This window comes from Salvelinus alpinus, chromosome 23 (genome assembly GCF_045679555.1).
Source record: "Salvelinus alpinus chromosome 23, SLU_Salpinus.1, whole genome shotgun sequence".
In the NCBI taxonomy this organism is placed as follows: domain Eukaryota; kingdom Metazoa; phylum Chordata; class Actinopteri; order Salmoniformes; family Salmonidae; genus Salvelinus; species Salvelinus alpinus.
In genome coordinates, this window is record NC_092108.1 from 28,983,320 (window position 1) to 29,005,846 (window position 22,527).

The 22,527-nt window shown below is 42.2% G+C and overlaps 1 protein-coding gene across 3 annotated transcripts in view; it reads right to left on the bottom strand.

The window, feature by feature from the left end:
* Positions 1 to 22,527, bottom strand: part of LOC139550743 (sickle tail protein homolog) — an 80,279-nt gene that overhangs the window by 35,519 nt on the left and 22,233 nt on the right. For 2 of the 3 annotated variants that reach the window (XM_071361858.1, XM_071361859.1), the window contains 3 exons: positions 14,139 to 14,334; positions 13,678 to 13,876; positions 10,461 to 10,557 (listed from right to left, as the gene is read on the bottom strand). In XM_071361858.1, the coding sequence (XP_071217959.1) occupies positions 10,461 to 10,557; positions 13,678 to 13,876; positions 14,139 to 14,334 (492 nt within the window). Of the gene's footprint in view, positions 1 to 490; positions 584 to 10,460; positions 10,558 to 13,677; positions 13,877 to 14,138; positions 14,335 to 22,527 lie in introns of those variants that run through there. The other variant, XM_071361860.1, reaches the window with a different exon arrangement.

The following is a 22,527-nucleotide window of genomic DNA, read 5'->3' on the forward strand; positions in this document are numbered from 1 at the left end:
AATGTGCATCTGTTTTGACAAAGGCCAAACACAGTGTGGGAGAAAAAGAGGAAAACCACATCCACAAAGGTGGAATTGTACCACAGGTAAACAACACTCTGTTTAGACATGTCGTTGTTGCACAGTCATGTGTCACTGTGCAGAGTGAAGAAACAGAGCGTTTGTTGTGTATGCTGTGCGTGCAGGACTAGTTCAATACGCAGTATGAGTAACTCCCAACATTACCATTGACACATAATTCTCCCTGATCTGCATCTTTGTCTGTATTCATTTCAGAGTCTTTTCACAACAACAATCTGAAGACAACTTGTTCAGATCATACAATCACGTAAAATGGACTCTTGACACGATTCCCGTGAAAAGTCCATTAATCAAGCATTGTCAGTTGATGTGTAAACATGCCAATCACTGAACTGGAGCTAATCTAAGCAAAATTACATTAGCCAGTAATAGTTGACTATAGACTCAAGAATATACTCATGGTACTCACACTCTTCCTAGTCCTCGTGCATGCTTTACCTTCAGCAGTTCAGCAGATTTGAACAGTGATCAGAAAGTTATAGAACCGTTGCATGATGCAAGAGGGGTGTTGGCTAACTTTGCGTTCTGCTTTTTCATAGGGATTATCTTTTCACCTTTCATAAGGTGGCTTGTCATAACAGATACAACTGCATTTGGAATATTCTAGAATAACCCTAGAGTCAAACAGGTGACCTTATTCACAACGACTGGGAATAAAGTGAAAACCGGTTGCATTGTTTTATGAAAATAAGAGAGCAGCTCGTTCATACACAAGTCATCTAATATGTTTGTTGTATTTTACACTCGTTTGTGCATAATTCTAGCAAAATTCCCTTCATGATCTTTTGCACATAACATTGATACCCAAATATTTCCACAACAAAGCAGACACATTTAACATAGGCCTGCTACAATGAAAATATTCTTCTTGTTTTCCCCCATTTCACCTTTTCTCAACCTGTGCAAAAACAACAGGAGTGCCTCAAACAGGAAATATTTTGAGAATATGGCATTATCAATCTTATCTGGTCAGAAACACCCTAAAACACATGGGGCTATTCCATCTATGGAAAAACATGCTGGGCTGACCACCAGTGGGTACAGTAATAAACTTAAACAACTTAAACAACAACACATTTTCATGCCGACATGCATTCCAGACCAGGGTAAAAGTGTTATCATCTTTCATCCACAAGCCTAAATGTCTCTGTGCCTAAAAAAGGTTCCAAAATAGTTACGCGGCTGTCCACACAGGATAACCCTTTTTGGTTCCAGGTAGAATCCTTTTGGGTTCCATGTAAAACCCTCTGTGGAAAGGGTTCTACATGGGACTCAAAAAGGTTCTACCTGAAACCAAAAGTGTTTTACAAGGAGCCTAAAGGGGTTCTTCAAAGGGTTTTCCTATGGGGACAACCGAATAACCCTTTCAGGTTCTAGAGAGCACATTTTTTCTTTCTGTGAAGAGGAAGATCTGCACTACCACAGACATCACATGCATTATTGGGCAGCAGGTAGCCTAGCGGTTACAGTGTTGGGCCAGTAACCAAAAGGTTGCTGGTTCGAATACCCGAGCAAGGCAATTAATCCAGTGGCGGCTTACTACTATGGCTGACCCTGTAAAACAATACATTTCACTGCCCCCATCAGGTGTATGTGACACTTTAAAAAAATATATATATAGTCTGATCTTGTGAGGTGTGAGTTAAATCAAGTGGATCTGAGAATAAAGAATGTCCAGGATGGTCGGCCACTTCCTTCGGTGTTGCAACACAAGGTTGTACACAGTACGTCCATCCGTCAACCTAACAGAACTCTACTTTCCCGAGCAACAAGGCCTCTGATCACTAGGCACAACTTCTCCTCAGACCACAACACAACGTGCTGAGAACAACACCCACCAAAGGAATTTGAGCTCTTTCCCAGCAGGGTTACATGCCTCCCAATTAGGGTTGCAAAATTCTTGGAACTTTCAACGAAGTGCCTTGTTTTCCAGAAATCCTGGTTGGAGGATTCCCAGAATCAGGAGGGAAAACCAGGGAATTTATTGAAAGTTCCTGGAATTTTGCAACCCTACTCCCAATCCCTGGGCCACTCAGGAGCCTACCTGACCAACTGAGCTAATTGATCAGTTCAGTGATTGCCTAAATTCAACACACCTGTCCTTCCAGGTTGGTTAAATAAAAAACATGAAGTGCCTGCAGCACTCCAGGACCAGGTTTGCCTACCCCTGCACTATGTCAATATGGTGCAGACCAGTGGCGGTCAGAGCCGTTTAAGATGAGGGAGGACATTTTTTACTTTTTATGAGAGTGGCCTTATTTCTATTACAGCATATTGGATGACTGTCATTCATATTCTATTCACCCAGTTCAATGTAACATCGATAGATTTAGGCTACTACATGATAGTCAAATTCAATACCGCCTTGCATATTCTTGCCTACATCTAGTGGATCTAGGGGTATAATCATTGGTCCAACAGTTGTAAAATAGTTTCTATTAGACAAATTCAGGTATGTTTATCCCTGTTTGGTTCCGTGTGAGAAACATTTTTCAACAGAATCGGTGGAATGAATACACACCTGATCACAAGTAAACACAGTTCACGTTCTTAGCAGCCACGTTGTATTCCTTCAGGCATCTACTCGCTCTCCTCCTCTCACCTTTTCCCTTCGCTTGTGGACTTCAATGCACAACACAACAGCTGTCTGTGACCAGGTGAAAAAACCTTTCCAAGCCATACCATATCATAACCACTACACACAGCCTACATCGTTGTCAACATATTAGCTAAAGTTGTCATAGTCAACATAGCAAATAGAACTAATGTGTTAGCAAACCCGCTACAATCATGCAGTACAGTAAGTCAGTAAGCAGTTTAGCAGCTACACCAGCGGTGGCAATAAATTAGTAAGACCAAAAGCTTGCCTAGACTTGGAAGAGTTCCAGTGTTGGATAGTCATAGCCAGCTAGATAACATAGCATCCCTCTCCGTTTGAGCTGGGTGTTTGAGTAGGCTTAACTAGCTAGCTAAGTAAGTAAAAGAGAAAGTGAATAAAAATGACTAAATATAGCTCTCTTGCTTCTCCTTCATTTTTGTAGAAATTAATTTTGTCAAAAGTATTCAACTATTGTCATTCTCTCTGTTTCAAATACTCACCACATTTTATGCAGCGCTAGCTAGCTGTAGCTTATGCTTTTAGTACTAGATGCATTCTCTAAACCTTTGATTGGTGGACAACATGTCGCAGTTCATGCTGCAAAAGCTCTGATTGGAGGACGTCCTCCAACCTGTCATAATTACTGTGTAAGTCTATGGAAGCAGGTGAAAACCAATGTACCCAGAGGAGGACGGAAGCTAGCTGTCCTCCGGCTACACCATGGGACTACCCTAGAGTGCTTCATTGCAAAGCACTATGTTTTAATCAAATATTTGGTGACATGTCAATATATTTAGTATAGTTTAATCTAAAAAGGATAACTTTTTTTATGTTTCACTAAATAAAATAAAATCACTGAGGAGGATGGTCCTTCCCTTCCCCCTCTGAGGAGCCTCCACTTGTGCAGACGTCCACTATCCAAAACAACAAGAGACAATATCAAATAACTTTCAACAGTTTGTTAAGACACAGCTCTGCCCTACTAAGCAAAAGAGCAGTCGATGCACATTTGGTCAAAAAGTGTTATTATTTTATACATTAAATACATGCTTTATCATGTGGACAAAATATACTGCCTCCATTGTGTTGTGTTATGGAGAAAATTGGGGAGGGGGGGTCATGTTTGCAGTAAGTGCAGAAAATTCCATTGAAACCAAGGAAAAAGGCAGTAACTGCCATCACTCACATCAGTTACTGCCTTTTACCTTGGTTTCACTGATCTTTGGGCTCCAGTGTCTACGGTTTACCTTGGCATTATTTATTGTCCTTTGCTGATACAAGTAACAAACTATATGACACTGACAACCACATACAAATAAATATGAAAACAAGTTTGTGTTAAAACAAAATGTTGTCATGGAAGCGTATTCCAGTGGGTGTACCAAGCAAGAAGGCAGTAACTGAAGTCTAGGGTCACAGGTCATATCAGAGGTCAGGGTCAATATTAATAAAAAAAATAACATAGTAAAACAACCACATCTCCAACGATCTGCCTACAATTCATTTGGCTGGACAATAAAAATAAAAAAAACTTAGAAGTAATTTCTCATTTTCACTCTATGAGCAGTTACTGCTCTTTGCTTGGTAGGGTAGAGCCTTCAGAAAGTATTCACACCACTTGACGTTTCCACATTTTGTTGTGTTATAGATTACATTTAAAATTGATTAAATTGAGATTGTGTGTCACTGGCCTACACACAATGACCATAATGTCAAAGTGGAAGAAAAAAAATGAAAGGCTTAAATGTTTTGAGTCAATAAGATTTAAACCCATTTGTTATGGCAAGCCTAAATAAGTTCAGGAGTAAAAATGTGCTTAACAAGTCACGTAATAAATTGCATGGACTCGCTCTGTGTTTAATAATGGTGTTTAACATGATTTTTGAATGACTACATCTCTGTACCCTACAAATACAGTAATATGTAAGGTTCCTCAGTCAAGCAGTGCATTTTTCAAACACAGGGCAAATCCAACAAAGAGTACCACTCGTCATATTTACAAGCATGGTGGTGGCTACATCATGTTAAGGGTATGCTTGTGATCGGCAAGGACTATGGAATTTTTTTATAAAAAGAAACGGAATAGAGCTAAGCACAGGCAAAATCCTAGAGGAGAACCTGGTTCAGTCTGCTTTCCAACAGACACTGGGAGACAAATTCACCTTTCAACAGGACAATAACCTAAAACACAAGGCCAAGTATACACTGGAGTTGCTTACCAAGACGACATTGACTGTTTTGACTGGCCTAGTTACAATTTTGACTTAAGTCTGCTTGAAAATCTATGGCAAGATTTGAAAATGGCTGTCTTGCAATGATCAACAAACTTGACAGAGATTTAATAATTTAAGAATAATGTGCAAATATTGACAATCCAGCTGTACAAAGCTCTTAGAGACTTACCCAGAAAGACTCACAGCTGTAATTGCTGCCAAAGGTGATTCTAACATGTATTGACTCAGGGGTGTGAATACTTATGTAAATTGGATATTTCTGTATTCCATTTTCTATTCATTTGCAAACATTTCTAAAAACATGTTTTCAATTTGTCATTATGGGGTATTGTGTATAGATGGAGGCTAAAAATATATATTTAATCAATTTTGAATTCAGGCTGTAACACAACAAAATGTGGAATAAGTCAAGGGGTATGAATACTTTGAAGGCTACAGTGGAGTATTACTTTCCTCTGGTTTTATTTCTATATGACATGAACTAACTCCGTGATGGTCAATAATATCCTAGCGTAACTATTTCGGAGACAGATTGTAACTGTAATAGACGTTCAGAAAATTCTACAGTAAATACTTGTCATTTTAATCCAGAATGGGAGCTTGCCTTGAAAGGATCAACATAGACAGTAGTACATTAGTGGCATTAGTGCCATTGTGAACAGACGTAATTTCAACATCTATTTTTTATTTACATTTTTTTGAGCTGTCAACTAATGTGAATTCAACATGAAATCAAGGATTAAGGTTAAACGTTGGGTAAAAAAAAAGACTACATTCCTTTATGTTGATGGCTTTTTGCAAATCCAATCAGTTTTCCACATTGAATCAAAGTCATCACATAAAATGTTGTTGTTGAAATAACGTGGAAACCACAGTTTTTGCCTAGTGGGATGACATGGCTAATGTGATTATTGGAAAAAAGACAGTTACGAGATGAGAGTTGTTCATACTATCAGGGTCATAGTATACTGACTGACAGAAGAGTTCCTGAAAACATACTTTTTTGGCCCGCGACCCTATTTTGATATAAAATTTAATTTGCGACCCCACCATGTACAACAAAAGTTAGCTAGTTGGCCGTTGATTACCTATGAAAGTCTATTACAAATCAGTCTGACAGTATTTTTGACTGTATTTCAATCTGAAGGAAGTATGGTTTGAATGCATAAGAAAGGTATTGGAAAGTTCAGAAGATCATCAGGCAATAATTTTGTATGATATTCTTCAAGTTTCAATGTCACATGCACAAGTTCAGTGAAATGCCTTTCTTGCAAACTCAAAACGCAACAATGCAATAATCAATAACAACGTATTAATAGAAAACACATAATAAAGAATAGGATTTATGAAATACACAATAAAGTAAGCAAGCAAGCACACTATATACATTAAATATTTAAAAAGCAGCAGCTTGCATGTGAGTGGGTGTGCAGGTGTGTAGTCAGTATGAATGTACGTGAATATTATGTGTCAGTGACCAAATGATGAAGTTAGTGTGTGTGTGTTGGAGTGACAGTGTGTGTGAGTGTGCAGGGCCCTGTGAGTGTGCATAGCGACTATTGAAATAAAAGGTAAATAAAGATACAAGGTAAACTCAGTCCGTGTAGCTGTTTTGTTTGCTATTCTTTTCACACCGCCTGATATATAGGACCTGGATGGCAGAGAGCTCGGCCCCAGTGATCTACTGGGCTATCCACAACGCCCTCTGTAGCGCCATGTGATCGAGAGCGGAGCGTTTGCCATACCAAGCAGTGACGCAGCCAGTCAATATGCTCTTAGTGGTATAGCTGTAGATTTGAGGGCCCATGCCAAACTTTTTCAACCTCCTGAGGGGGGAAGAGGCACTGTTGCGCCTTCTTTACAACTGTGCATGTGTGTTTGGAACATTTTAGGTCTTCAGTGATTTGGAAACTGAGGCACTTGAGGAGCACTTGGTCTACCAAGGAGCACTTGGTCTACCTGCTCCACTGCCGCCCCGTCGATGTGGACGGGGGCGTGCTTTCCCCCCGTTTCTTGTAGTCCACGATCAGCTCCTTGGTCTTGCTGACGTTGAGGGAGAGGTTGTTGCTCTGGCACCACACTGCCAGGTCACTGACCTCCTCTCTGTAGGCTGACTCATCATCGCCAGTGATCAGGCCTACCCCCGTCGTGTCGTCAGCGAACTTGATAATGGTGTTGGAGTCGTGCGTGAAAATACAGTCATGGGTGAACAGGGAGTACAGGAGGGGACTAAGGACACACCTCTGTGGGGCCCCTGTGTTAAGGGTCACCGTGGTGTAAGTGATGTTGCCTACCCTTACCACCTGGGGTCGGTCCGTCAGGAAGTCCAGGATCCAGTTGCAGAGGGAGGTGTTCAGACCCTGAGTCCAAAGCTTGGTGATGAGCTTGGAGGGGACAATAGTGTTGAACGCTGAGCTGTAGTCAATGAACAGCATTCTCACATAGGTATTCATTTTATCTAGGTGGGTGAGGGCAGTGTGGAGAGCAATTGAGATTGCGTTGTCTATGGATCTGTTGGGGCGGTATGCAAATTGGAGTGGGTCTAGGGTGGCTGGGATGGGTGAGTTAATGTGTGCCATAACCAGCCTCACAAAGCACTTCATGATTACAGAAGTGAGTGCTACAGGGCGGAAGTCATTGTGGCATGAGGCTCAATGTTGTTGTCAAAGCGTGCATAAAATACATTGAGTTCGTCTAGTAGAGAGGCATCGTTGGGCAGATAACGGTTGGGTCTTCCCTTGTAATCCATAACGGACTGTAGCCCCTGCTTCTTGCGGCAGGCATCAGAGCCTGTGTAATATGATTCCAACTTATTCCTATATTGTCCTTTAGCTCATTTGATGACTCTGCGGAGGTCATAGCAGGCCTTCTTGTACTTATTCCTGTCTTTGGCCGTAGCATCAGGTTTGTCTACGATAGCTCTGTGTGCGGTAGCCCTGCTCTTTAGTTTAGTGCCAACCTTGGTGTTAATCCAGGGCTTTTGATTGGGAAAGCAGCGAACCCTCACCGTGGGTACAACGTCGCCGATGCATTTTCCAATGAAACAGGTGACGGAGGTGGTTAGCTCATCAATGTTATGGGTGGAGTCTCGAAACATATTCCAATCAACGCTAGCAAAGCAGTCCTATAGCATAAACTCTGATTCTGGTGACCATTTCTCAACAGAGAGAATCATGGGTACTTCCTGTTTCAGCTTCTGCTTGTAAACCGGAAGCAAGAGTACAGAGTCATGAGGCAAAACCCTCCCCCCCTCGATTTCCCCGACTCCACTGTCCTGTCCGCTCGGTGAATGGAGAAGCCATCGAGTTGGATAGCCATGGCGGTTATCCTGTCCGAGAGCCATATTTCTGAAAAGTGTCCCCGTTGGTAGCAAATCCACGATTGGAGGTGATACATCTTATTATCAAGTGACTGTACATTAGCTAGTAGAATGGAGGCAAGAGGTGACCGATCCACCCTCTCTTGCCTCTGTAACGCCGGTGTTTCCTCTTGGGTTGCCCGAAAATTGGGTTGGAATTACAGAGAGAGGAACCATCAAACAGGCAAAGCGTCAATACAGGACTAAGATCGAATCGTACTACACCGGATCCGACACTCGTCGGATATGGCAGGGCTTGCATACCATTACAGACTACAAAGGGAAGCACAGCCGAGAGCTGCCCAGTGACACGAGCTTACCAGACGAGCTAAACTACCTCTATGCTCGTTTCAAGGCAAATAACACTGAAACACGCATGAGAGCACCAGCTGTTCCGGATGACCGTGTGATCACGCTCTCTGCAGCAGTTGTGAGTAAGACCGTTAAACAGGTCAACATTCACAAGGCCATACGGATTACCAGGAAGTGTACTGCGAGCATGCGCTGACCAACTGGCAAGTGTCTTCACTAAATGTTCAACCTCTCCCTGTCAGAGTCTGTAATACCAACATGTCTTAAGCAGACCACCATAGTCCCTGTGCCCAAGAACACTAAGGTAAACTGCCTAAATGACTACTGACCCGTAGCACTCACGTCTGTAGCCATGAAGTGCTTTGAAAGGCTGGTCATGGCTCACATCAACACCATTATCCGAGAAACCCTAGACCCACTCCAATTTGCATACCGCCCTAACAGATCCACAGATGATGCAATCTCTATTGAACTCCACACTGCCGTTTCCCACCCTGTCAAAAGGCTCACCTATGTGAGAATGCTATTAATTGACTACAGCTCAGCGTTCAACACCATAGCGCCCTCAAAGCTCATCACTAAGCTAAGGACCCCGGAACACCTCCCTCTACAGCTGGATCCTGGACTTCCTGACGGGCTGCCCCCAGGTGGTAAGGGTAGGTAACAACACATCCACGACGCTGATCCTCAACACAGGGGCCCCTCAGGGGTGCGTGCTCAGTCCCCTCCTGTACTCCCTGTTCATTCATGACTGCACGGATAGGCACGACTCCAACACTATCATCATTAAGTTTGCAGATGACACAACAGTGGTAGGCCTGATCACCGACGACGAGACAGCTTATAGGGAGGAGGTCTGAGCACGCCCCCATTCTCATCGACAGGGTTGTAGTGGAGCAGGTTGAGAGCTTCAAGTTCCTTGGTGTCCACATCACCAACAAACCAACAAACTAACATGGTCCAAGCACACCAAGATAGTCGTGAAGAGAGCACAACAAAACCTATTCCCCCTCAGGAGACTGAAAAGATTTGTCATGGGTCCTCAGAACCTCAAAAGTTTCTACAGTTGCACAACCGAGAGCGTCCTGACTGGTTGCATCACTGCCTGGTATGGAAACTACTCGGCCTCTGACCGCAAGGCACTACAGAGGGTAGTGCGTACGACCCAGTACATCACTGGTGCCAAGCTACCTGCCATCCTGGACCGCTAACCCAGCCGGTGTCAGAGAAAGGCCCTAAAAATTGTCAAAGACTCCAGCCACCCTAGTCATAGACCGTTCTCTCTGCTACCGCACGGCAACAAGCCATAAGACTCCTGAACATCTAATCAAATGGCTAGCCAGACTATTTACATTTCCCTACACCCCCTCTTTTATATGCCGCTGCTACTCTGTTATTATCTATGCATAGTCACTTTAATAACTCTACCTACATGTACATATTATGTCAATTACCTCGACTAACCCTGCACATTGACTCTGTTCCTGTATATATTCTCACTATTGTTATTTTACTGCTGCTCTTTAATTACTTGTTCTTTTTATTTCTTATTCACATTTTTAAACTGCATTGTTGGTTATAAGTAACCATTTCACCTGTTGTATTCGGCGCATGTGACTAAAAATATTTGATTGGCAGGGTATACCCAAACAGAGAAGAATAACCCTGCTTCTGATCCTACTTCTATTACAATCAAGAATACACAAGGCTGCTTTTATCCCTGTGTGTGTCTCAGAATGATGAGCTAAGGGCCCCTGGTTAGGGATTTAGGACCGGAAGCTTCCTTGATGTCAAAGGTAGCGCACTAGACAGATGGATTTAGGGGACTTAGGGGAGTTTGTGTGCTTGGCTGTGTTATCATTTGGGCTTCACTCACCCTGCCCTCAGCATTGTTAGGCCTTGCGTTGCTGCGATTGAAGGCATGTGCAGGGTCTTTGTGGTACACCTTCAGACAGCATCGAGATGTAATATTTCTGGAAAAAAGAAAAACGTCCAAATTTACACTGCTTGTGTGGACCCCTATTCCATTTTGTAGACACAGGTTTTTTTATTTAACCTTTATTTAACTAGGCAAGTCAGTTAAGAACAAATTCTTATTTACAATGACGGCCTAGGAACAGTGGGTTAACTGCATTGTTCAGGTGCAGAACGACAGATTTTTACCTTGTCAGTTCAGGGATTCGTTCTAGCAACCTTTCAGTTACTGGCCCAACGCTCTAACCACTAGGCTAGGTTGTTGACACCTAACAGCGAACTACACTCCACTGTATAATTGCTAGCCCTCACGGCACTATATTCCTCAGTCTACTGTAGAGCATTGGTTCTCAAACCTCTCCTCGGGGGACCCACAAACGTTTCACAATTTTGTTGTAGCCATGAACTAGCTCACCTGATTTACCTAGTCAAGGGCTTGATGGTTAGTTAACAAGTTGAATAAGGTGTGCTAGCTCTGAAATATATCAAATACATGGAACTACTGCTGTAGAGGAGTGTCTGTGCAGATTAGGGTGTGGTAAAGACAGACACCCTGTCATCAGCAGACATGGGCCTCCTCTCGTTGCCTCAACAATACCCCATTTAATGCCTCCCTGCCTAAACTGAAAAAGCAGGAGGTGGAGGAGTATTCATATTACGCTTAGAATGCTGAAATGCCGAAGTAGAGACTAAATTACTTGCAAGGCTTCCCCTGTAATTTGAAGATCTATACCAAAAGATGGATGTTTTAACAGCAGTGTTATAGATACTTGTGCTACCATACAGCACACAAAGCTTGACAATCCATTTTTTACCCAACCACACAACATACCGTAGCATTAGGTAGTATCATACTGTACCAACCTCCTTTGTCAGGTAAAAGTGTGCCAATTTGTGTCTTTCAAGTGTTTAACTATACCCTATGAAAGTCACGCCTACTTCCTGTTGCAAGTCCTAAACAGTTTTTGAATGGGCTTCAAGCTTATATCATAAAATTCCTGAAAAAGTGGTCATTTAAGATATATGTAAAATTATATTCGTATTCGTGGATTAATTTACCTGATGCTTTTCATGAAGGTTTTCGATTATGATTTTTAAAAATAATAATCACAATCAATTATGAAAAGCGTCAGGTTGAAGTAAATTAATCCACAAATACACAGTACCAGTCAAAAGTTTGGACACACATTCAAGGGTTTTTCTTTATTTTCTACAAAATAACACATATGGAATCATGTAGTAACCAAAAAGTTTTAAACAAATCAAAATATATTTGAGATTCTTCAACGTAGCCACCCTTTTCCTTGATGACAGCTTTGCACACTCTTGGCATTCTCTCAACCAGCTTCATGAGGTAGTCACCTGGAATGCATTTCAATTAACAGGTGTGCCTTGTTAAAAGTGAATTTGTGGAATTTCTTTCCTTCTTAATGTGTTTGAGCCAATCAGTTGTGTTGTGACAAGGTAGGGTTGGTATACAGAAGAAAGCCCTATTTGGTAAAAGACCAAGTCCATATTATGACAAGAACAGCTCAAATAAGCAAAGAGACATGACGGTCATTACTTTAAGACATCAAGGTCAGTCATTCCGGAAAATGTAAAGAACTTTGAAAGTTTCTTCAAGTGCAATCGGAAAAACCATCAAGCATTGTGATGAAACTGGCTCTCATGAGGAAAACCACAGGAAAGGAAGACCCAGAGTTACCTCTGCTGCAGACGACAAGTTCATTAGTTACCAGCCTCAGATTGCAGCCCAAATGAATGCTTCAGAGTTCAAGTAACAGACACATCTCAACATCAACTGTTCAGAGGAGACTGCGTGAATCAGGCCTTCATAGTCGAATTGCTGCAAGAAACCATTTGTAAGGATTGACGCTGGAGATGAGAAGCAGGTACTGGGAGTGAACATTTAATGAAACAACGGACAGGAACAGAATACGGACAGCGTCTGGACAGGGGAAACTTAAACGACAATAATACTGACACGGGAATGAAACAGAAGAAGCAGACAGATATAGGGAAGGCAATCAAAACGTGAAGGAGTCCTGGTGAGTCCAATGAGCGCTGATGCGCGTAATGATGGTGACAGGTGTGCGTAATGAAAGGCAACCTGGCGCCCTCGAGTACCAGAGAGGGAGAGCGGGAGCAGGCGTGACACCATTACTAAAGGACACCAATAAGATGAAGAGACTTGCTTGGGCCAAGAAACACGAGCAATGGACATTAGACAGGTGGAAATCTGTCCTTTGGTCTGATGAGTCCACATTTGAGCTTTTTGTTTCCAACCGCCGTGTCTTTGTTAGATGCAGAGTAGGAGAACAGATGATCTCCGCATGTGTGGTTCCCACTGTGAAGCATGGAGGAGGAGGTGTGATGGTGCTTGACACTGTTGGTGATCTATTTAGAATTCAAGGCACACTTAACCAGCATGGCTACCACAGCATTCTGCAGCGATACGCCATCCCATCTGGTTTGTGCTTAGTGGGACTATCATTTGTTTTCAATAGGACAATGACCCAAAACTCACCTCCAGGCTGTGTAAGGGCTATTTGATCAAGGAGAGTGATGGAGTGCTGCATCAGATGACCTGGTCTCCACAATCACCAGACCTCAACCCAATTGAGATGGTTTGGGATGAGATGGACAGCAGAGTGAAGGAAAAGTGGCCAACAAGTACTCATCATATGTAGGAACTTCCTCAAGACTGTTGGAAAAGCATTCCTCATGAAGCTGATTGAGAGAATGCCAAGAATGGGCAAAGCTGTCATCAAGGCAAAGGGTGGCTACTTTGAAGAATCTAAAATATATTTTTTATTTGTTTAACACTTTTTTGGTTACTAAACGATTTCATGTGTTATTTCATAGTTTTGATGTCTTCACTATTATTCTACAATGTAGAAAATAGAAAAATAAAGTAAACCCCTTCAATGAGTAGGTGTGTCAACTTTTGACTGGTACTGTAGGTTTTCATACATTTTTTATGATATAAGCTTGAAGCCCATTCAAAAACAGTATGGGCCTTGCAACATAACATGCTCATTGGAGGGGAAATGTCATCTGAAGAAATAGATCACAACAGAAGGTAGAGTCACTAATGTACAGTAGATAGATGAACACACCTGACATCAGTTAGCTCGTGGTACATGTTCCTGGTTTCATCTTTGATGTACACAGCTACACTGGGAGACTCCAGCATCTTTATGGTGAGCTGCTGGGGGAAAGCACTAACAAACAGAGCCCTGATTGTGTCTATGCTGGTAATCTCATTGGGCATCCGGATCTGCTTGGTTTCCTCTGCGTACTGCAGGTACAGCACACCTGAAGAGGGAGGGGTGAGAAAACACTTTGTAACATCAATATTAGAGAGAGAGAGGGGGGGGGGGGGGGGGGAGAGAGAGCGAGAGAGAGAGAGAAAGAGACAAAGACAGAGATGAGGAGATAGAGAGAAACCGTGTGAGACCTCAAGGAGTGAGAGCGTAAAAGATTGGGAGAGAGATAACGTGTCAGAGTACAAGGACGTGTGTGACATAGAGCATGCGAAACATAGAGCTCGTAGCCCTGAGAGATCCATAGTACCTACCTAATGATCTGTCCCTGGTCTGGTTGGCAGAGCGGACCACCGGCAGGCTGGCCCGTGCCTGGCAGCCACGGGTGAAGGTGGCTAGACCGTCTCCCTCTGACATGGTCTCCAGAGACTCCAGAGAGGCCAACGAGAGGTGCTCAAGCTGCTCCCCTATTCCGGGCGGGGGGCTGGCAGAGTGCTGGGGGCTCCTGGCCTGTAGAAGCAGAAGGAGAGATGGAAGATGGAGAAACAGTCACCAACACACAATCACAAAAGTTCTATAGTCAGGGATGTGATGTATTCAACCTTAAGTTACATCTACTTCCACTAAATTACTGTCAAACATGCATGCTTGCACACAGAAATATGCTAAAGTAGGACCAGTCTGCTTAAGGGCACCTTACTCACTTTTGAAAATAACAACTGTCAACACGTCTTTAAGTTAATTTGTAGTTAACTGTCATACTTGCAAAAAAAGCAGATTTAATGGACTTGCTCTGTGTTTTGGCAAACACACATAATTTGATGTGAATGTGTCCCTGATGCATGCTGCCTCTGTAAGGGTTACTTCTGGGGACATCTGCAACCTGACACACAAACACGCACACTGAGTCACTCACTGCATTTACATTTTAAGCTTGGCACTGACTGGGCTACGCTGACACACTGGTGAATAACCACCTCAGGCAGCTCTGGATCAGAGTGCCCTCTCCTCTTCACTTTGACTCACATAATTATCATTACATTATTTGATGCACAGGAAATAAGTTGAATTCATGAAATGTAGATAAATACAGTATAGCTAGTAGTACACATGCTTTGTTTCAGTTTTAACTCTGCATCTCAATACAACAGACCTATTCTATTTCTATGTCAACAAATGCTTTGTTTGAACATGTATTTCTAGACTCATAAATATATCCAATAACGATATCCAAATTCCCATAACAACAATGAACATGGAATAACAATATGCCAATTTTGGCTGATGTTTATTCTCTATCAACTAGTTTTGGTCTCTCCTTTCATTCCCATAATGGTAATGCTTTACCGATAGTACTAAAACTTGAGCAAATTTGAGCTCAGAGCAAATCATTTGTTTAGTTAATCAAAAGGTACCCTTAAAGGCCTCCAATAACTTGAGCTGTGGCTACTGGCGAGAAAACATACTGGTTACATCCAGTTATTCTTTCCCAATAGATTTACTTAATCTTTCATAAAATATATGTTGAGTATTTCCTACCTAAAAGAACACAAGATTTGGAGTTGACAACGAGCATGATCATTATGGGTGTTAACTGTCATCCACTTCAGGTTGACCCTATGAGTTTCAGATATTGTGTTAATAATGCAGAAGATTTGACTAGCTAGAGAAGCTACCTGTGCTGGAGTTGAAGGCACCTACAAGTCAAAACCTTTACAGACTCCTACACTGGGGGTTTTAACTTGGCTATGGAAAAAAAAAAACTGTCCCATTGTTTAGTAAGTGGGAGTAAAACCATGTATTACATACAATAATTACAGACAGGTACAGTGAAACTACAGGTTCACACTGTGATAGTGCTTATAACTGTGATACCGGTTTGAAGCTGGCACAATAATACAACAAGGGAAATGTAGTACATTGTAGCTACTAAATGCAGCTAGTAAATGTTTAAACCAGCGTCACTTAAGCGGGACTCAGCGATCTGGTTAGCTAAATCTTGTAAAGGTCCACTCTAGAAGGACCTCGCCATCTGGGACACTGTAAAGTCCATGGAGAATAAGAGCACCTCCTCCCAGCTGTCCACTGCACTGAGGCTAGGAAACACTGTCACCACCAATAAATCCACCATAATTGAGATTTTCAATAAGCATTTTTCTACGGCTGGCCATGCTTTCCACCTGGCCAGCCCTAACCTGGTCAACAGCCCTGCAGCCCCCATAGCAACTTGCCCAAGCCTCCCCCATTTCTACTTCACCAAAATAGCTGATGTTCTGAAAGAGCTGCAAAATCTGGAACCCTACAAATCAGCAGGGCTAGACAATCTGGACCCTCTCTTTCTAAAATGATCAGCCAAAATTGTTGCAACCCGTATTACCAGCCTGTTCAACCTCTTTCGTATCGTCTGAGATCCCCAAATATTGGAAAGCTGCAGCGGTCATCCCCCTCTTCAAAGGGGGGACACTCTAGACCCAAACTGCTACAGACCTATATCTATCCTACCCTGTCTTTCTAAGGTCTTCAAAAGTCAAGTTAACAAACAGATCATCGAACATTTCGAATCCCACCACACCACCTCCGCTATGCAATCTGGTTTCAGAGCTGGTCATGGGTGCACCTCAGCCACGCTCAAGGTCCTAAACGATATCATATCCATCGATAAGAGACAATACTGTGCAGCTGTATTCATCGACCTGGCCAAGGCTTTTGACTCTGTCAATCACCACATTCTTATCGGCAGACTCAACATCCTTGGTTTCTCAAATGACTGCCTTGCCTGGTTCACCAACTACTTCTCTGACAGAGTTCAGTATTAAATCGGAGGGCCTGTTGTCCAGACCTCTGGCAGTCTCTGGAGGTGCAACAGGGTTCAATTCTCGGGCCGACTCTTTTCTCTGTATACCTCAACGACGTCGCTCTTGCTGCTGGTGATTCTCTGATCCACCTCTACGCAGACAATACCAACCTCTATACTTCTGGCCCTTCTTTGGACACTGTTAACTATCCTCCAGACGAGCTTCAACGCCATACAACTCTCCTTCCGTGGCCTCCAACTGCTCTTAAACACAAGCAAAACTAAATGCATGCTCTTCAACCGATTGCTACCAGCACCTGCCCGCCCATTCAGCATCACTACTCTGGACGGTTCTGACTTAGAATATGTGGACATCTACAAATACCTAGGTGTCTGGTTAGACTGTAAACTCTCCTTCCAGACTCACATTAAGCATCTCCAATCCAAAATTAAATCTAGAATCGGCTTCCTATTTCGCAACAAAGCATCCTTCACTCATACTGCCAAACATACCCTCGTAAAACTGACTATCCTACCGATCCTTGACTTCGGCGATGTCATTTACAAAATAGCCTCCAACACTACTCAGCTAATTGGATGCAGTCTATCACAGTGCCATCCGTTTTGTCACCAAAGCCCCATATACTACCCACCACTGTGACCTGTATGCTCTCGTTGGCTGGCCCTCGCTTCATATTCGTTGCCAAACCCACTGGCTCCAGGACATCGATAAGTCTTTGCTAGGTAAAGCCCCGCCTTATCTCAGCTCACTGGTCACCATAGCAGCACCCACCCTTGGCACGCGCTCCAGCATGTATATTTCACTGGTCACCCCCAAAGCCAATTCCTCCTTTGGCCGCCTTTCCTTCCAGTTCTCTGCTGCCAATGACTGGAACGAATTGCAAAAATCCCTGAAGCTGGAGACTCATATCTCCCTCACTAACTTTAAGCATCAGCTGTCAGAGCAGCTCACATATCACTGCGAGCTGTACATAGCCCATCCAACTACCTCATCCCCATACTGTTATTTATTTTTGCTCCTTTGCATCCCAGTACCTCCCTTATCTTACCTCATTTGCACACACTGTATATATACTTTTTTCTATTGTGTTATTGACTGTATGTTTGTTTATTCCATGTGTAACTCTGTCTTGTTGTATGTGTCGCACAGCTTTGCTTTATCTTGGCCAGGTCGCAGTTGTTCTCAACTAGCCTACCTGGTTGTTTAAATAAAGGTGGGGGGGGAAATTCTGAGGGGTGAAAACAAAAGTGCCACCGTGTTCAGCTACAAGCCTCTCAGACCAAGATGGACCGAGCCTGTCAAGAGTTCAATAGAACAAAAACACTTCCAGGTGTGCCCCCGAAACCATCTATCCAATATGGACCCCATGTGTAGAGCTACAATTGCATACCTCTCCACCATAAGGTAGCACTCAGTCACTGTTCAAGGTGTTACTTGTAGTGAAGTGAGGGAAGAGCACAGCACAGTGAGCCAGCTAGGGATGAAAGCAGGGCCAAGCATCAAATGGCCCACTTTGATCTCTAATCAGTGACAGATGCATGGGCAGAGACCAGAGAGACCAGACCATGGTTCATCTGCTTTGGTGGGATGCCAGGTCTTTGAAAGCATTGGCAAATGTTTCATCCTCAACTCCTCCCTTGTGTTGCAGACCATTAGAATGATCACACTGGGTAACAGGTAGATGGATGAGCATTTTACTAACACAGCAACATGGACTTCACCACATAAGAGTAGACTATGGTTTCACTGCTACTAAAGTCATTGAAATCATTCCATTACAAAACAGTGAAGCATTTTATAACAATTGTACACATTTTATAGCAACTCTATACATATGTACAGTTGAAGTCAGAAGTTTACATACACCTTAGCCAAATACATTTAAACTCAGTTTCTCACAATTCCTGACATTTAATCCTATTAAAAATTCCCTGAGTTAGGTCAGTTAGGATCACCACTTTATTTTAAGAATGTGAAATGTCAGAATAATAGCAGAGAGAATGATTTATTTCAGCTTTTATTTCTTTCATCACATTTCCAGTGGGTCAGAAGTTTACATACACTCAATTAGTTATTTGGTAGCATTGCCTTTAAATTGTTTAACTTGGGTCAAACGTTTCAGGTAGCATTCCACAAGCTTCCCACAACAAGTTGGATGAATTTTGGCCCATTCCTCCTGACAGAGCTGGTGTAACTGAGTCAGGTTTGTAGGCCTCCTTGCTCACAAATTGTCTATGGGATCGAGGTCAGGGCTTTGTGATGGCCATTCCAATACCTCGACTTTGTTGTCCTTAAGCCATTATGCCACAACTTGAGGTATGCTTGGGGTCATTGTCCATTTGGAAGACCCATTTACGACCAAGCTTTAACTTCCTGACTGATGTCTTGAGATGTTGCTTTAATATATCCACATAATCTTCCCTCCCTCATGATGCCATCTATTTTGTGAAGTGCACCAGTCCCTCCTGCAGCAAAGCACCCCCATAACATGATGCTGCCACCCCGTGGTTCACGGCTGGGACGGTGTTCTTTGGCTTGCAAGCCTCCCCCTTTTTCCTCCGAACTTAACGATGGTCATTAAGGCCGAACAGTTCTACTTTTGTTTAATCTGACCAGAGGACATTTCTCCAAAAAGCGCGATCTTTGTCCTCATGTGCAGTTGCAAACCATAGTCTGGCTTGTTTATGGCAGTTTTGGAGCAGTGGCTTCTTCCTTGCTGAGCAGCCTTTCAGGTTATGTCAATATAGGACTCGTTTTACTGTGGATATAGATACATTTGTACCGGTTTCCTCCAGCATCTTCACAAGGTCCTTTGCTGTTGTCCTGGGATTGATTTGCACTTTTCGCACCAAAGTACGTTCATCTCTAGGAGACAGAACGCGTCTCCTTCCTGAGCAGTATGACAGCTGTGTGGTCCCATGGAGTTTATACTTGCGTACTATTGTTTGTACAGATGAACGTGGTACCTTCAGGTGTTTGGAAATTGCTCCCAAGGATGAACTATACTTGTGGAAGTCTACATTTTTTTCTGAGGTCTTGGCTGATTTCTTTTGATTTTCCCATGATGTCAAGCAAAGTTTGAGTTTGAAGGTAGGCCTTGAAATACATCCACAGTAGAGGTCGACCGATTAATCGGAATGGCCGATTAATTAGGGCCAATTTCAAGTTTTCATAACAATCGGTAATCGGCATTTGTGGCCGATTACATTGCACTCCACGAGGAGACTGCGTTGCAGGCTGACTACCTGTTATGCGAGTGCATCAAGAAGCCAAGGTAAGTTGCTAGCTAGCATTAAACTTATCTTACAAAAAAACTATCAATCTTAACAATCACTAGTTAACTACACATGGTTGATGATATTACTTGTTTATCTAGCTTTTCCTGCGTTGCATATAATCGATGTGGTGCCTGTTATTTTCTCATCGAATCACAGCCTACTTTGCCAAACGGGTAATGATTTAACAACCGCATTTGCGAAAAATGCACTGTCGTTGCACCAATGTGTACCTAACCATAGACATCAATGCCTTTCTTTAAAATCAATACACAAGTATATATTTTTAAACCTGCATATTTAGTTAATATTGCCTGCTAACATGAATTTCTTTTAACTAGGGAAATTGTGTCACTTCTCTTGCGTACCGTGCAAGCAGAGTCAGGGTATATGGAGCAGTTTGGGCCGCCTAGCTCGTTGCGAACTGTGTGTAGACTATTTCTTCCTAACAAAGACCGTAATTAATTTGCCAGAATTGTACATAATTATGACATTACATTGCACAACCTTCAATGTTACAGCAATATTTAGACTTAGGGATGCCACCCATTAGATAAAATACGGAACGGTTCCGTATTTCAAATATACGTTTTGTTTTCGAAATTATAGTTTCCGGATTTGACCATATTAATGACCTAAGGCTCGTATTTCTGTGTGTTATTATGTTATAATTAAGTCTATGATTTGGTATTTAAAAGAGCAGTCTGACTGAGCGGTGGTAGGCAGCAGCAGGCTCGTAAGCATTCATTCAAACAGCACTTTCGTGCATTCGCCAGCAGCTCGTCTCTGTGCTTCAAGCATTGAGCCATTTATGACTTCAAGCCTGTCAACTCCCGAGATTAGGCTGGTGTAACCGATGTGAAATGGCTAGCTAGTTAGCGGGGTGCGCGCTAATAGCGTTTCAATCGGTGACGTCACTCGCTCTGAGACATTGAAGTAGTTGTTCCCCTTGCTCTGCAAGGGCCGCGGCTTTTGTGGAGCGATGGGTAACAATGCTTCGAAGGTGGCTGTTGTCGGTGTGTCCCTGGTTCAAGCCCAGGTAGGGGCGAGGAGAGGGACGGAAGCTATATTGTTACACTGGCAATACTAAAGTGCCTATAAGAACATCCAATAGTCAAAGGTATATGAAATACAAATGGTATAGAGAGAAATAGTCCTATAATTCCTATAATAACTACAACCTAAAACTTCTTACCTGGGAATATTGAAGACTCATGTTAAAAGGAACCACCAGCTTTCAAATATTCTCATGTTCTGAGCAAGGAACTTAAACGTTAGCTTTTTTACATGGCACATATTGCACTTCTACTTTCTTCTCCAACACTTTGTTTTTGCATTATTTAAACCACATTGAACATGTTTCATTTTATTTTAGGCTAAATTGATTTTATTGATGTATTATATTAAGTTAAAATAAAAGTGTTCATTCAGTATTGTTGTAATTGTCATTATTACAAATAAATAAAATCAGACAATTAATTGGTATCTGCTTTTTTTTGGTCCTCCAGTAATCGGTCGACCTCTAATCCACAGGTACACCTCCAATTGACTCAAATTATGTCAATTAGCCTATCAGAAGCTTCTAAAGCCATGACATCATTTTCAGGAATTTTACAAGCTGTTTAAAGGCACAGTCAATTTAGTGTATGTAAACTTCTGACCCACTGGAATTGTGATACAGTGAATTATAAGTGAAATAATCGGTCTGTAAACAATTGTTGGAAAAATGACTTGTGTCATGCGCAAAGTAGATGTCCTAACCGACTTGCCAAAACTATAGTTTGTTAACAAGAAATTTGTGGAGTGGTTGAAAAACAAGTTTTAATGACTCCAACCTAAGTGTATGTAAACTTCTGACTTCAACTGTATATATAAACCTATTAATCTATAAATACCAAAAATGGTTTAAGATAGAACAGTATTTTTTCCAAGACATAACTGTTGACCTAGACTATTCCCCTCATTTAAAGGGATAGTTAAACCAAATTACAAAATTATACATTGGTTACCTACCCTGTAAGCAGTGTATGGACAAGGTATGACAACAATAAATGCGTCGGTTTCGTTTACCTGGAACTGTTCCCAAATGCTAATGTTTTAGCTTTGTGGCACAAATACCCAAGTCACGGTAGGTAACATTTTTTGCGCATTATTTTCAAATCATCTATAAACAATCCATTTTTGATACTTTCGGTTTATTTGGACATGAGGATGTAGAAAATGTCTAATAATATCGTACCATGACTTGAATGTGAGTTGTGCCACAAATGCTAAAACGTTGGCATTTTGAAACAGTGACTGAGAAATAAAACCAAAGCATAGATTGCTATCATACATACCTTGTCCATAGACAGCTCACATGGTAATTTGGTTGAACTATCCCTTTAAGAAAAATACAAAATTAACGCAAATAGACATTGATGTACTTGGAGTGTAGGCGCCAGACTAAAATAAATGTATATACTGGTAACATAGGTTACACTGACTGGAAAGTATGCAGGGCAGGTTATTGCGTATATCTACTATCCTTATATCGAACAAGTTTATCTGCAAACCACCAACAAGTTATCACTACTGTACAAGCATCTGCGCTATAGGCTACCTACTGTAAT